This window comes from Apiospora phragmitis (genome assembly GCF_038363925.1).
Source record: "Apiospora phragmitis strain CBS 135458 chromosome Unknown utg000006l:1.0-5683423.0:1.0-5690449.0, whole genome shotgun sequence".
In the NCBI taxonomy this organism is placed as follows: Eukaryota; Fungi; Ascomycota; class Sordariomycetes; order Amphisphaeriales; family Apiosporaceae; genus Apiospora; species Apiospora phragmitis.
Genome location: NW_027117404.1, coordinates 3,427,279 through 3,444,014, shown reverse-complemented (window position 1 = coordinate 3,444,014; position 16,736 = coordinate 3,427,279). Strand labels below are relative to the sequence as shown.

Genomic DNA, 16,736 nt, shown 5'->3' with positions numbered 1-16,736 from the left:
TTGGACCACAGAATGCTGACCTCATCTATGCCTCATGCATTTTTGGGCCTTTACTCTTTCCCTTAGTCATCCTCGTTTATGCGGGTTACCAGGTTAACCTGACCAGTCGGCAGTCAATCAATTCGATTGGATCAGGTTGGTCAATGGCTGGCATAACTCGATATGCCCTTGCCTGCATAACCTCGACCTCGGTCTGTAAGCGGTCACAAAGCTTTCGAGAGCTGGTCTGTCTAGCATTGTGATACTATCCCCCCATCGACAACAGATAGCCGCCTCCGCCATGTCGTCTTCGAACAAACGGCACTCTATGATGCCCAGGGCCGGGCAGCTCCCAAAAGCCCCTGTCAATCTCTCGTCCTCTGTAGTCATCCACGACAATGCCGTCCTGACCGGAAACCACACCATCAATATCAGCAGCGAGACCGTCATCCACCCGCGCAACAAGCTCGATTCGTCTCATGGTCGCGTCACCATCGGCCGTCGCTGCATCATCCACGAGCGCGTCGTAATCGGCGCGCCTTCTTCTGATCCTACAAAAGGCGAATTCGGCGTCACGCTCGAGGACTACGTCACCGTCGAGGTTGCTGCTGTCATCGAGTCTGGATGCACCACCATCGGCGAGGGATGTCTGATAGGAGTAGGCGCGAGAATAGGAAGGGGCGCAAAGCTTGGAAAGGTGTGTGGTGTCACCCCTACGATCCGGTATTTGGAAGCGACTAATAGTTCTGCCAGCACTGTACAATCACGGCGAGGAGTGTGATCCAGCCAGGAGAGCAGTTGCCCGATTACACGGTACTCTATTCGAACGGCACACGACGTACTGACAGACGAGGCGTTACCGAGTTGAAGAACAAGGCGCAAGCGCGCCAGATCGACGTCATGAGAAGGTTGATACCAACCAACATCAATCGCTTCAAAGAATGAGGTATTCCTGGAGAGGCCTCTGTAATATCGCCTGTGTTCCATCTATAATCTGAACCGCAACTCAAACTGCTCTTTGCCAATAGACTTGGCCGACACACATGGCCTGTTGTCATATGGAATAGGGGAAATCTGCTATTGGTAGTCCTTTATGGGGAGAGGACTACAAGCAGCTCTCATATCATTCTAATGATTGTCCGGCTATGAACCACTTCCAGGGGAGGGTGTGACATGCGTCGACTACGTCGCATCGTCCCGATCTTTCTCTCTACACGAAACCAATATCGTTTGGCTTGGTGTGAGACATTTACTGCGCAGTCTACGCTCACTCGGACTATGGAATCCTAGCCATATATAGCATTATTATGCTTCAGAATGTCGGGCAGCATTGTGGCCACCATGCCCCTGCATAACGGCCAGAAGCGCTTTGGAGGGTTTCCGCTGTCTGACCCGCTTTGGCTTGCAATATGTGGACAGTCGGCAGTTATCAAAGAAAAAAAGCATTGGCTCCAGCCCGGTGGTCAACAGCTTGTCGGGGCATGACTGACTTATTATCTTCGTGCTCAAGAAGCCGGTGCAATGTCTGATAAGGGGCATGCCCGCCATGTTCTGGAAATCGAACAAATGCTTCCCCGATTATCTGGTCGTTCTTCATACGAGGTACCGAAGAGGGGATTGCCCTCTCATAAGTTTGAGAGGAATCTCCAAAGGGTAGGCACCTCCCCTCCCTGAACACAGTGGATAGCATTAGGATGGCTGCGAAATAAGGGTGTTGCCCAGCGTGCAAGGAGAAGAAAGATCAAGTGCACTGCCAAGCAGGAGGCTCGCGCTCGCAACATAGGGGCAACTGGGGCCGGCGGGCACCTTCCTCATCCTTACCCTGACGGCATCAATATATTCATATATAAGGAACTCAAGCATGTGTTTGAGTCTCCGCGCACTGAAATCGGTTTGAAGCTGTAGGCCAGTGGTTCATTCGATTCTCGTCACCGGCAGCAGATTCATGGTATGTTTGTGTCGTTTGTATTGGCATTTGGCAAGTCTCGGGATTGCTCGGCTGTGGTCATAATCTCATTAACATAAGCCGTCTTACTGGCGCACCAAGTGATTCACCCAGTGAACCTCGGCCCTCAGCTGGAGATGCGTCCGGGATCGTGTACGCCTGCGTTTGCTCGCAAGCTACCTTCTGCTAGCCGCGTAGTGATGCGGTTGGTAGTGATTAAACAGAAGGGCGATGTTCAGGTCAGGTGTGCCATTGACCTCCTTCCCCCAGGCCCCTGAGTTGGAGTGAGATGTACCTCTTGATTGGGTTGCAGTTGTCCTCTATAGTCCTATCGACTTTCAATGTGGGACATGAGTAGTCGCCACCCATTGTATGTTGGAGCATGCAGTATTGGAGTTGCTTAGTTGACTCCGGACGTGAATTGTAGAAATCACGATTGGCTCTTGTGCTGAATAGATACAACCTCGTTTTCTACGGGATTGTTCCTTCTTAGAAGCCACTGCCAAGTACCTTACCTATGTTCTCAGAACTCCGACGATTCTCTCGTCTTTCAATCCCAAATGCTTCAACATCAACAGTCACAGTGTCTATCTCACACAGCGGACCATAAGCATCCCCATTCCCTTCTGCAGTACAAACAGACTCCTTTATTGGCATCAAGCAATCCCATTGGCAATCAGTCGCTAAACCCGAGCACTATCCAGCCAGACCAGCCATCCGAAGGCCATTCCATGGGAGCGAGCGGACGCGCATAGATCAAAATACATGCTCAGGGGTATCCTCGTGATCAACAGCTCGTGCCCCTTTTCTGCCGTATGGACTTATGTGACTGCGCATTTCTATATCAATGAGCACGACTCAAACGTCAGATCTGTACGAACTTTGTTTATTTATCTTGTGAGCTGGGTCCCCTGGATATCATCTTTCCACGAGTCGGCCACCTCTTTCGCGCTCGCAATACTGAACAAATGTATATGGCTTCATGATTGTCCCGAGACTAAACTTGGCCCTCTACATGTGTCTATCTAGCCAAATAACCAGGACTTTTGCGTTGTAGTCATGCACTGCAGCCCACTGCTATAGATCCAAATACACTGTCACGTATGGGTATCGATAATATGAATTACCCATTACAGCCAAGACAGGAAATCCCAACAATTGCTCACTGTCCTGCCGGTTCAGGAACGTTCAAATTAAGTCTCACCTGATCATCCCCTACGACCTGCCGCTGGTTGGACACTTCCGAGGCGAGAATAACAGCCTCCACGTAACAATATAGGCCAGTCCATTGCCTGCTACCTTCCAGGACTTCTCCGATACAACTATCTCACATATAAATCCTATGTTGGGGGTTTCTCTTCGCTGGCAGACAGATGAGGCAGAAGAAGTAAGCATACCGATATGTTGCCGCCACCGCAAGGGCCCAAAGATGGTAGACAGCAACTAAGCCAAATGAAGCTGAGATATGTCTCGGATTCCCATGGCTCGTAGGTGCATCCGACTGGATGTCGGGACAATTCAATCTGAGACCTACCTATCTGGCGCGCGTTCCAAACTGATGCTGCTCGCTGCGTGTATCACTAACCCACCACCCTATCCAAAATTGAAGCATGCGGTTTCGCGGGGAACATTTACCGGATCGACAAGAGATTCTCCTCCCCAAAGCCTCCGGGACGAATGAAGCAAGACGTCGGCCTCCTGGTCTCCAGGCGATGCTGCCTAACCACCCAACCCCCGGGTCTCAGGGAAGAGCGCAACATCCTGCGGGCTTCGGGAGATCGACCCCAAAAAAAGCAAGCATACCATGGTAGGAGTTTGTGGCCCCCCCGTTTGGGCTTGCGACATACGGACAGATCTGCCACGTCGTCACAACATCTCAGAGGCTCTTATTCTCCTCACTGTGGTTTCCCTCGGGTATCGTTCCGGTCGAGATCATAGGCTTTTGACAAGCCAAACATCATCATCGACCCGCCTCGTGGCGTTCCACAAGGCTAAGTTCAGAACATAAGGAACAGGAGACACAATGACTGCAGTGGCCCCAGGAGCAGAACAAGGCGAAAAAGCGAAGAGGCGAGGACGCGAAGAGGAAGGAGAGGGGCGTGAGCGGGAAGGAGGAGAAACCCCCTCTCTCTGCCGCCCGTGCTGCAAGTAATTTTGTGTCTTCATCTTCCAGCGTATGTCTATCATTACGCAAGATGAGGGGATCTACGTAGATGCTGTCGTTTTCTTCTTTCGCGCCAAGGGGGGGAATGCGATCTTCTGGTAACACGACATCGTTACCCTTGAGCTTGTGCAGCAACCGCCCTCTCAAGCCTCGATCGAGTACTAAGGACAGCCCCTTATTCTTACCTGCATAGTAGCAAGATCGCAACGCCCGTTGAACCCATTCGACGGGCATGTTCGTTACTAGTGCATTATGGCTTTCTTTTTCCTAGCGGCCGGGGATCGATCCCGGTGTGCATCCACATGCAATGGTGATCGGCGTATGTGTTCGAACCCCTTATGGCACATAGGGCCTTTTTGGAGGAAGACCAGGAATAATGGTTCGGGAGATAAAATTGATTTAAATTGATCTGTTATTGTTTATATTTTATTTTACACTTTCCGCGTCCGTCTTTTCCGTATATTATTTGAGTTCGTGGCCGGTTCTTTTCCGACGCTGCTAGGTACTCATGAGCTGGTAAGCTTATTATTGCTTCTCTCCCTCCCCCATACATGTTTCTGCCGGTTTGCTTCCCCGGATTCACCTGACCACGCTATATAACCTTGCTCGGTCACCCGTCAGCTGACGGGCCAGTGGCTTTCTGCGTACCTTGCATGGCGGAAAGGGGGGGGGGATGACGGTCTCGTGTGCCCTGTGCGTCGATTATACATCAGCAATTGAAATGCAATATGCCACACCAAAGCACCGATATTGTCTCATTCCTCCAGAGGGGTTTTGTCACCTCTGGCGGTTCCTGCAGGGTCAGGTATGCTGGCATGGCCCCCCCGAAAACGTCTTACCTCGCTCCTCAACGAGGTGAGTAGGAGGCTCGAAGTGTAGAACCCTATACCACAGCGGGCAGGAGCGGGGAGCTTGCTCAGCTCACATACCTACATGTAAGCAGGTAGGTACGCAGTAGACAGGGGTACTTGGCTGCTGACGCTCACATGCTGCTCATGTGACAAGCTTCAAAACCAAGCCACCACGATGCTGTCGACTACCACGACGCCTTCCGTTGGCTAGCGTACCGACAAAACCGCCTCCCCTGACGAAAGGGCCGCTGAGCGTTCGGATATCTACGGCCGTGACTCCGCTGCCGAATGCAAGTGATTTAGCGATCTTTTCTTTCAATTGCACGAGTCCCAGCTTTATTTGAGAAATACTCCCCTAACTGGGCGTAACAAGGGAGCCCACGAGCCTGAGAAAAGGAAAAAAGAAAAAGAAAAGTTCGAGGCGTCGTCCAGCTGCCGTCTTGCTCTTCTCCCCCAACGTACGTGATGAGTTGCTTGTGACAAAAACGCTAACACCCTGCCCATTGCATTGCATTACCCCTACCGTTCGTTGCTTGCGGCATGGCGTAGCTTCTCATTCTTTCTTACCCCAGAAACTCTCTTTCGTCGTCTGCAGGTGAGGGAAAAAGAGGGCCCTCCTTCCACCCAGGCTTTGGCGTTGGAGCACATGAGAAAAAGGAGGAATCGCGCCCTCTCAGGTAAGCAGGAATGAAAGCCACCGGGCTAGGGGGAGAAGCGATACGAGAGTTTAGGAAGCAGGCGATGCTTCCAGCTGTAGCTTCTTCCTGCGAAAGTTGTTACCCGGCAAAGTGTTTCCTAGCGACAATCACATCACCGCTTCGCTCGCTCGCTCGTTCTATTTCCATTCCCATTCCCGTGCTATGTCATTGACTTGATCTCATCCGCCCCCGACCGAGCCGAGCACGCCGAAGATGAACGACTGTATACATCCGCCTGCTTGATAGAGATCCAGTACCCGTAGACGCGATCTGCTGGGCGCGGGTAACAAGTCCACATATCTCATAAGCGTAGGAGCTAACAGAGACAGAAAATGGAGCCATTGATCGAAGACGGAAGCTCGAGTAAAGAAGGGAGGCAGACGAACTAAAATAAAAATAATAAGCGATCAATACAATAAATTCAACTACCATTCTTTTTTTTCCCGTAATTGTACCACTATTAAACCTAGTTATGTAACGTAGAACACGCAAGGTGGCTTGTATTATCCACCGGAGAACTTGGAGTAGCAGCAAAGATCAGGAATGGATGCAGATCAAAATCCAAGGAAGAACAAGATAATGAAACTACACACTCTAGCCAGCTACATAATGAAAGTTGTGTGTTCAAAGCGGGAAAGACAGAGAGCAAGCAAACAGGTCGTACGTACTATTACGAAACCCCCCTACGCATGTCTGGGCAATGCATGATGACGGCGTGATGTTCCAATGAGCCTCAAAAGTCTCAGGTCGTCCGGCAGATAGGCCTGGACTCTACAGCCGCAAAATGCAACGCGACCACACACACTCATACAGCAGCCGGATAGTCTCCCCGTTGCCGATCATGTTTCTTGTTTCTGCCCATCACAACTCATGCCTACTTACATAGAGAACACAGCATATCCAGCAAGAGAAATACATACCGGCTCTCATACGAAACACACGGTTGAGTTGGGCTTGTCTGATTCGCACGGAACCTGTCTGTAGGTTAGGTAGGCACTCGGATACAACATCGCCAATTTGCACTACCACATAGCATTGGTAGCGAACCATTGGGGGCTGGTTAGGTGCAGGTTCCGCGAAATTACCTGGGCCGCTACGTAATCAATAGCAAAGAATGTAGGTACATTGCATATGATAACCGTGCATTGCCACCAGAATAGGTAGTAACCTAGCAAGAAGCTTCGGTCCAGTCGCGGGGGCATATTCTTCATCTTCAATTCATTGTCGGAACACACGCCGCCGCTAGCCAAGTCTGGCACACGTGGTTTCAACTCGTCAATACCCAGACCAGGAAATAAGAAAAATCCCTTTTGTCTATTAGCAGGCACATCCAATCCGCATGTATCATTTGACCGGGGTGCTGACTAGCTATGGGCTTGACAGGCCAAGAGCTAGAAGGGTGGCTAGAAGGGCTGCCCCCAACGGAAGCACCTGTATATCCCCGATGGGGTGTACGAGTCTACGAGATACCATGATGGAAGGCGATACTCCGTACAGTTTAACGAAATAGAGTTTTGTGTGGCCAAGAACATACTGAGATCAGCATGCGATATGCAGGGCGTGAAGAGGTTTGTTAAACACACACACATACACACACAGAGAAGGCATGAAGCTTTACCCCTCAGGAAACCCCTCATTGCCGAGCGCCACACTTGCACATGTGGTTTCGTCACGCGTGGGGGAAAGGATTTTTTTTTCGACCTGTAGCACGCGCTCGCTGTAATCCCTCCCCCTTCATTAAAAAAGGTTTTATGTTACTCACAAAACCCGGCGTGCATGAATGAATAGAACGAACAAGCAGGTCAGACGAACCTGCAGTATCCATTTGTCATCTCTCGGCGGCTTTCTGGAGACCTAGCCCCCTGCGGCTTGAATGTGATGCGTATACCTCAGCCTCGAGCCCAAGGTGGGCCTTGTGTGCCTGGCTGGACCTGGAGAAAGTGTGTACAACTACAGTATGTGTGTGTGTCGGTACCACTGTGAGAGAGTGATTCAATCGCCATGCGCTGGCGGGCAGATGACAGCAGTTTGGGCGGTGCAAGGTCCGAACTGCAGTGGCTGGGCCTGCCGTATCGGGTCTGGGCTGCCAAGAGGGCCGTAGAAGCCTTCTAGAAGGATGTGGGGGAAAGAGCGGGGGAGCGCCCTAAATTCAATCGTCTGGACTTATTGGAACAATCAATCAGAATCGAGCAAGCTAGACACTAGAAAAGAACCGAGGGGCCGGACCACAGGTGAACCGGCAATGCTGGGGGTGGTTCCCTAGGCCCGGTAAGTAGGCTAGTTGGCTAGGCAAGCAGCCCACACACACGCCCACTGCCAAATAACTCCAAAACCTCCCAAGTACTGTAGTACCGAGCCATGCCGACATGGTAGGTGAAAAAGGACCGACCAGCATGGGCATTTCTTACCACATTGCGGACCGAGGATGGATAGGATGCTGGAGTAGGCGAAATCAAGGAAATAATCGGGATGTTCAGGCACAGCAGATACATCGTTGCGTAAACGGTTGCAGTTGATCAACCAATCATGAGCATCAGATTTCACCTCAAACAAACTTCATCGAGTTCTTTGCATATAATCCTCACCAGTGAGATAAGTGGACGAATAGGATGGATGGCCCTACGGCACCCCAAAAGGCCTGGGAGCTGTGGCCCAATGAGCTTGCAGTGTTTGCACCTTTCTGACACTTTGGCCTAGTCGGATGTTGAAGCGAAAAGTCACCAGCGTAGTGAAGCCTTTCGCAGCGACCAACCACAAGCCAGATAGATACATGCCCTCTTACTGGACAATGGGAAAATAAGTGGCCGTTACAGAGCCCGATTCAGAACCCGATTTCCACACTTTAACAATCCTCCGACGTAGCACCAAATTCACTGCTGGCCGGCTCCAGTCCCTCACGTCAGCGCCACATATCGAATCAATATATGATGACAGACGGAGGTGATTGAGATTGAAGATGGTGTGTCGGTGGTCCTGTTTCCGTCCGTTGCGCATGGATACGAGCCATGGCGGTGTCAAGCAATATCTTTATATCGAGATGAAACTTTCGATCTGGGTCAACGACCGAACGAAATGGGGCTGGGCTTCCAGCCATCCGTCGCTGGACCGATCGCCGCGCGGCCATCCAGATGAGCTGTTTCGCGCAGAGAAAAATATGCTAAAAACGTGATACGGTGAAGTAAATTAAGCGACGCGATCATGGAGACACTTCGGAGAGCCACTCACGGTCCCCGAGTCGGTCCCTCCTCCTTGCGTTTGGTGGCAGACCGATCCGCTTGGCAGCAGCCGATTTTCCGCGCCTATCCCGCTGGCGACGGTGCGGATGCCCTACAGACATCCAGCGCATACATGCCGATGTGTGCACCATGATGGAATGAGAAGTGATAGTATCAAGCGCAAACCATGGGCGGCATAGGGTATTCTGGGGTGAGCAAGGTCAATTGCTGTAAACAGCCGGTGCGGTCCCCTCCCACCCCGGATGCGGACTATCATCAAGGTGCAGCATCTTGTTGAAAGTCGGTGTAGAGATAAAATAGTCTTTCAGCATTCAGCGATTTTTTCTATTCGTGCAAGACCGGAGCAAGATGATTAAAGGGTATCATTGCTGGCAAGTTGCAGCTTCGGACTTTCATGGCCATTGCCAATTCACGACTGCATGCATATATGGCATAGCGTGGCGCACATACATCTACATACGTACCTCATACCCTACATACTTACCTCACACCATGCATCCTGCGGCAGATTACTACATAGGTTAATAAGTAAATCGACCAAGGCCTAACCAAGCATACTGAAGATGAAGCCCCCTTCACCATATCTTCATACAGGCTACCTACATACGCGTTGCCGCCCAACGTATGTGGTTGAAAATTCCCGACGGACCAGAATGACCTCCTCCCTGTTTCAACAACCCCTCACTCAGTGACTGAGTGAGTCACAACAACTCATCAATGGAGAGCGCGGGTGACAGACTGAGACTGGACACGGGGTAGTAAAGTTGGAGGAGGAAATTCCGCGAAGCTGCCCCTCACCACACCTGACACTGAACCCCCATGCAGCTGAGGTACTGTACATGTAGTATTAGACCTTCACACAAGCATTGATAAAGCTACATGCCCAGACCATGAGTGGTGGATGACGCTCCGAGCGTGTCGCCGGCGCGTCAAACCACCATCGTCATTACAGCTGGTTGCCTTGGATAGCATGCAGCTATTGATATCGCATCATGTACCTATGCGGCGCAGGTGGCAGGTAGGCCCTTTTCTGCCGGGGGGTGAGGTAACGAGGGATAATTGCTTCCTTGGGATGTGGAATCCAACTCCCTGAAGGGTATAGGCCACTTCATGCGTGCCTCTTTATGGCGCGCATGTTTCGTGATCAGGATGGATTTGCCCGTAAAGGGTGGGTATAGTCTGGCCTGGATAGAGAACACGCAAGGCGGTGAACTCTTTCGTCCTCATGCTATTAGTAACATACGCTTTTAGTAACGAATACTTATTAGGCTGCCTGACTCTGCGAGGATAGACGACGGCAGATCGAGACTCTCGTCGGCCAATGTGGATAACATTGACAGCCGGCATAACATTTTGGCGGGCGACAGGGAAGAAGATCGTCTTATCGATCAACACCAGACAAGATGCATGTAATTCGTACGTGGTATGTAGAGGGCAAAAGCAGGCTCCACCTGTTTGTTCTAGATTCTAATGATCGTTATTTGGGACTGGGCTGTGCTGTGCTATGCTGCCTAGGATAATGCACATTGTCACGCTGTCGTCGCTTTGTCTGCACATATTTAGCATGCCCCGCTAATGGCTATATTGGAGAACGCCATCTGATGTTGATTGACAGTCCAGCAGTGAGCTCACTCACTGGCAAGAACTGGAGCAGTCAGCGGTCAGATTTGTGTCCTGATGGAGCTCAAGCAGGCATCATCCTGCGGAGAGGCGACATGGGCGCGCGGCATTTCGCATAGTCTTTCCACAAGGAGTAGTTGCAGTATACTCTTCTTGCTACTAGCAAATGAAACTCGGGATTGACATCAACTTGTATACCGATCCTTTAATTTGCACCGGCAGGTGACCGCCAAGAGTTACGATCAACGCTTGCTGGTGTACGTGTATAGTCCACTTAGCAGTAGTAATAAGAATAGCAATATACCGAGTTGTATGCTTAATTGGTGATTGTACAGGATGCTGGCGGGGGCCACTGCCAACTTCTGCCCTTCTGAGTGCTTACTAGGCTGGATGGAGGGACTTACAGCCAACAGCAAATCAGCAAGAGGTCCACTTTGGTGTATAGAGCATTGATGCCGATCAGGGTCTTGGAGCTCCTAGCTCTCGACTGAATCTGGGTAGTCTGCATGGTCCATCACATCTCGTGGGCGAATTGACCAACATAGCTGAGCTGCTAGCCTAAGGCGCGCGAAGTAAAGGGAGGCATGGCCGCCGCGCTTACTTGCTGAACCGATGCAATGCGGTGACCAGAAGGTCGTCATCACCGGACTGAGAGTGATTTTTTTTGTTGAGGGAACAGACAAGCCAACACCAGACCCGGCGCGGCACACGTACAAACAGATTCAACCCCACGATGGTTTACTAACCTACTACCTACATACCTACACTGCATCTACTGCTGCTGACTGAACTCCTCATCATCCTGCCCGGGGATCTCCCCACGTGCTGCCCAGCAAGCAAGCAAGCACCGGGCAAAGGAAGTTCCTATGGTTCTTTTATTTTGTGCAAAACGGAACTCTGGCCCTTGCTTTGCTAGCCATTCCTTGCTTGCAGGGCGCTGAGAGTCTGTCTACTTGCCCACCAAGTCTGAGACATGCGGCAACGCAGCCGCTCTTCGTTGTTGTAGCCGTTTGCGGGGAGGGAGGCTTGCCCATGGGGTAAAAATGTACCTAGCCCAACTCTAACCCCCTCGTTCCCCCTAGACTGTGGACAATGCCCAAGAAAAAAGAGAGATAGAGAAAAATAAGTACGCCAATAAACATGAATGGCTTGCCCTGTTTCGGTGCCGTGCTAGTATCTACCTATGTTTGTTTGCGTATCCAGACGCTCAACCTGGTGGAATGACTACGGCTTGTCACGAGCCTCTCACATGTTTGCGTTTTCGGGCACATAAGCACGCATGCATAAGCACGCATGTACGGATGGTAAGGAATACATAGTTGCTGTACCCAACGAAATCTAGATTCCCCAGGAGCAGCCTTCAACCGTGATACGAAAACCTTAAGTGAGATACAGGTACAGTTCGGATGGTATTCACTACAACGTCTGCATAGACTTCGATGGTGCCATGGACAGTCAGCAGAAGAAACCACTAGCACAAAGAACGATTGGTCGTAATGGAATGCCTCTATTTTCGTCCAATCGCCCAAGGGGGTTTCAGCATTGAGTGTGGCTGTCAACTCGTGTCAGGCAGGGGCAGTCACAAGCAATCGGAACGAGTCAAGGTGATGATGGGAGTGCCATATGACAATTTTAATCTTGTTTTGATGTAGCTTTATCGAATTTTTCTATGTTTTTGATCATAGGTGCTTGCCTTTTTTTTAATCCATCCTCCTTCCACCTGAGCTGCTTGCGCACCTCCTGCGTCTGCGCACCGAGTAAAGTCTAGCAACTCTTTGATGTGAGATGCCTCCATAAATATGCTTTCTTGTTCCGGCTGACCTAGGGTTGCCCCTGTATTCCTTTGTCGAGAATAGACACTACCATTCTTTCGATGTGAAGCCCAGCTACCGTTCCATGTAGCTTCCAAAACCCAAAAATTCCCAATCGGCGGGCAGAAAACCTAAAAAGAAGAAAACAGACATGGTATCATTTGAATTAGAGAACGCCGTTGTGTGCCCTTGATGACGAGCCAATTCCCACCGGCATCGGCGGTGAGCTGGCCAACTGATGGACGCCGTCGTCCACCAAGCTATGTCTCGTGCGTATGTGTGTGTGTGTGTGTGTGCGCGTGGTAGCCGCTTACCACCACGATAAAAAGTAATGCTTGTTGTGATTAGGGCCATATGATGTAAAATGCTGTGCCATAGAGCCGCATTAATAAAACGCCACCCGTTATGCATGCAAGTATCTTCAGAAATCAACCACCTCGCAATGCAGTAATGTAGTAAGTATAACAATGTACAAGGCAGTCAAGCCTGCCGTAAAGTGTGTGCCGCAGTCGTTTGCGGTCTTTCGTGTTGGGGTGCGGAAGTGTTGGACAAATTACCATCCTTGGGCGTGGTAGCCGCCAACGGCATCACGTTCCAGATACTGGTTCCAGCTAGTCGCGTTGGGCTCTTCCTTGGTCTCCTCGGGTTTCAAGCAGACCTTCTCGGGATATTGCTTCAGGTTGGCCACATCATGGGATGTGTGCCGCCTCTTGAGCACAGCGTTGGCAGTAGATGTCTTTTGCTGGCGCTCCCAGAGTAGCTGTCGGCGGAGCGACTCCGTCAACTCATGATGCAGCATGTTGCGTCTCGTAGTTCGGGGCGACAGCGCCGATTGGCGTTGGTTGGCATGAGCACTGGTCATGATAGGCTGGGCAGTGCTGCGGGGGATTTCCGTGATAGGTCTCAGCGGGGTCCGGCGCATGCCACCTTTCATTTCTAAACCACTATCGTCTGAATCGTTCGGGGACGTGGCCTTCACTGTGGGGATGTTCTGGACAGTCCGCGCACGTTGGAGAGCCGAAGTAGATTGCGAGGCAATGGCGGCACCTAAGCCGCCACGGGGGCGCTGATCTTGTCCGGCAGCGAACATCAAGCTGAGGTTGGATCGATGAGAAGTCAGGTTGGGCTTGGAAGGGACACGCTTGAAAGTGACTGGGTCATCCATGCTCTCTTTGCCACCCTCCTCGATAGAGTCCTCCCATTCCGAATCATCTTCGTCGTCATCGATAGCACTCTCGTCAATGTAACTGTCCGATTGCTCATCGCTAGACTGAGTTTGAATAGTGCGCATGCTAACCTGGTTGCTGAAGGAGGTCTGTTTCTTCTGGGCATTTAACAGGGAGTTGGGGCGTGCAGAGTGCATGGCGCTCTTCAAGGATGGGCTCGGATCCTCAGCAGACCCAGACGATGCACCAAGCTGGAACATCTTGGGCTTCCCTTGAGAAGCAAGAGGCTTGTGTTGCATCAAGCTCTGTGGAGAAGACTCGTCACCCGAAGAGCCACCGAGGGCAAATTTGGCGGGTTGCTTCTTAAGCTGGACCGGGCGGTATGCTGGAGCAGCTTGAGGTTCGGGGATCGCGCTGAGGGCGAGTTGCTTCATTGATTCCTGGCTACGAAGCTGCAGGGTGGGGATAGAGACTTGAGAAGGGGAAAAACCGCGGATAACAGTGGTGCGACTCGGGGTACGGTCGCTATTGCTGGATGCGACGCCAGATGACGATAATGAAGCAGACACGGCGGAAGGTGTCTCCACAGACGAATGGCACATGGGCTCAGTTGCCGGTGTGGTGGGCGTGTCGGGTGTTTGTTGAACATCCGGGGATGAATAGGCTGTCTGTGAGTCGTCCGACTCGGGCTCGAGGGACGGCGAGGACAACTCGGCTAAAGGTGCCAGATTGGGCTCCTTATCTTGAATTATAGAGACGACCATCTTCTCCAGGTGGTCGGAAGTGATGTGGCGCTCACGGCCGCGACTTCGGTTGCTCGCGCTCGAGTCTTGTCGCAGAATCCTGGGTCGGGATATCTCCATGGGTTCGGATTCGGAGCTGAATTCAATGGCCTCCTCGTCTTCAGCGATAGAGTCCACACTGCCGGATAATTGAGGGACCTCTGGTATCCGTAGATCGGGGATGTCCTTGGGTACTGTTGAGCTGGGGATGGGTGTAGACTTTGCTTGTCGAAGCTTGCTCTCAGTAGTGTCGCAGCAAAAGGTCTCACGGTTCCAGAGTCTCCAGCTGAGGTTCTCTAACCGCCGGCCTTGCTCGACGGAGTCTGCGCATCTAGAGAAGACTGTCGAGAAGAGTTAGTGTCAAGCCGGGCTGCACCAGTACCGAGGGAGTCAACGTACCTGTCCACATGTTGAAGAGGTTTTGAGCATTTGCAGTGTCGACCTTGTGAATGACATTCGGGTCCACAGTCAGGACCAATCCTTCAGGTCTGCCAGGCATGATGATGATGATGCTGGATGCTTCCCGCGTAATGGAAGCAGCTGTGTGAGAAAAGAGCGCGGGAATCGTGATGTTGGTAGCGCGACTTCGATCGCGGACGTCAGGCGAGAAGCGCTTCTCAAGCGGTCAATGGGGTGTCATAAGTACAAATCGGCACCTCGAGAGTAACAGAGACGTATGAGGAGTCGTGCGTTGTCGTCGAGAGAGCCGTGTTCCAGAGGACGTGAAGACGCAAGCGGTGGTGATGTAAGTGGGACCCCGGCAATGTAGAAGGTAGCAGGACTACGTTATGCTGCGGTGCTTGGTGGTGGTGGTAGAGTCGTCGTAGTGGGCAGCTGTGTAAAATACTGATTCCCACTTGTAGAGTCGACACAGGGTTATGTTTGTTGCAGCTGGCGCTATGTCAATATCGTGAAAGGCAGAGGAAGAATCTGCGGAGGAGGAGTGGGTTGACATGTACATATGTATGAGGATGTTATGCTGGTGGTGCGTCTGGTCTGGTCCTTCTGATATGAGAGGGAGAGCGGAGGGGAAGTGGAGTGGCCAGCAGGACAAGGGTGTCCAGTGAATGGGAGAGGAACCCAGAAGGCGCGGTGTGAAGTACCGGAGTACATCGTGGTACGTACCCCTGTGCCAAAGTAACGAGTCGCGCCTTTTTTTTTTTCCTTCTTCTTTTCCTCCCATTCCTTGGCGTTCAGTCTCTCCCTGGCGGTCGGATGGGCTTTGAGCACTGGTGAAGAGAGAGTACGTAGCTACTTTGGCCTGGATACCTCCCTAAGCCTGACCGAGTGGGTATCCTGGGGTCTCTCTTCGGGCTGTTTGTGGGTGGTGGTCCATGGTTTCCAGGGGCCCATGTAGTACCTTTTTTCCAACCTGAACTTTGGGCAGAGGCGTCCTTGTACTGCCGTACCATTTTTTTTTTGCCTTCCCTCAAACTGTCTGCCCCCTTCCCACTGATCTCATGTGGCCCCCGTTACTGAATTCTCCACGTTAGAACGGCCCTGACCCAGTGGTCGGCGGTCTACGGCCAGACTCTCCAACTCTCCAACAGCGAGCGACTTGGCTGGACTTAGGCACTTTCTCTCTACGGTTAGGCACATTACTTAGCGCGCTTTCTAGTCTGGAAGCGGCAGTATCTTCCATATGAGGCATTTCCCATGGGCTTCTCAGTCATCGGGACTTGTCCGGTGAATTGTGCGTTTCGAAGCCGGACTCTCTTCCCGGCGTCTGACTCTCTTTTCTGTGACCAGATTTTCTGATCGCGCAACCAGGCCGCCGTCTAGCTCTGTCTGTCGCCTCATCGCTTGCTGGTCGTCAAAGCCGGTGGGTAAGTGTCCACTCTATTTCACAAAAATCAAGGTGCCAATTGGAAAACCATGTCAAAAAAAAGTCCAGCCTCGTTCTACAAGAGAGGCAGTGTTGCATGCGATTAGAACACGAGCGACGGCAAGCCGAATGGGCCACGATAATGGCGATAATGACGATAGAGCGTTTGAGTATTCTGGTGAGTCTAGATGACCCATCTTCTTCCCAGTTCTCGGCTCCAGCATTTGTAAGAAGAGGAGAGGGATACGAACAACCAAAAGGCCATGGCACGGCCGGCAGTTCCACTACACAACTGTGATTGATAGTATTATCTGTCTGCCTTGATGTATGTAAATATTACTGGGCATCATGACTTCTTGGTCCACCTACGATCGAATACGCAATATCTTGATCCTGCAATTGTCGCTTTGTTTCACTGTCCTGATATTATCTGGAACGATCGATCGTCCTTAGTTTCCTAGAATAGTTCGCGCCAGGCATTGTTGCCCCGTGATGCGTGTGGCCGTCGCTCGTTAACCCAAGACGTAAAACCTCTCTACATGCTTGACTTGTAAATGAAGCAAATCGTCGTGTGCTGCATCGTCATGCCGTCTCAAGACAGCGGAACCTTGAACCTATTACCACAAATGCACTTGGACACGGCTACTGACTGGTTGATA

General features: G+C 51.4%; 2 protein-coding genes across 2 annotated transcripts; one reads left to right on the top strand and one right to left on the bottom strand.

Annotated features, from left to right (window-relative positions):
- Nucleotides 1–280: 280 nt before the first annotated feature.
- On the top strand, nt 281–924 carry PG994_006314 (trimeric-like protein; the record flags this gene model as incomplete). The annotated part of the gene is made up of 2 exons (XM_066857723.1): nt 281–676; nt 724–924. 2 exons carry the CDS (start codon nt 281–283, stop codon nt 922–924), a joined length of 597 nt encoding a protein of 198 aa, XP_066716992.1.
- Nucleotides 925–12,857: 11,933 nt separating this feature from the next.
- On the bottom strand, nt 12,858–14,751 carry PG994_006313 (uncharacterized protein; the record flags this gene model as incomplete). Its single annotated transcript, XM_066857722.1, has 2 exons — nt 12,858–14,593; nt 14,652–14,751. The coding sequence occupies 2 exons, from the start codon at nt 14,749–14,751 to the stop codon at nt 12,858–12,860; spliced, it is 1,836 nt and encodes a 611-aa protein (XP_066716991.1).
- Nucleotides 14,752–16,736: the final 1,985 nt, after the last annotated feature.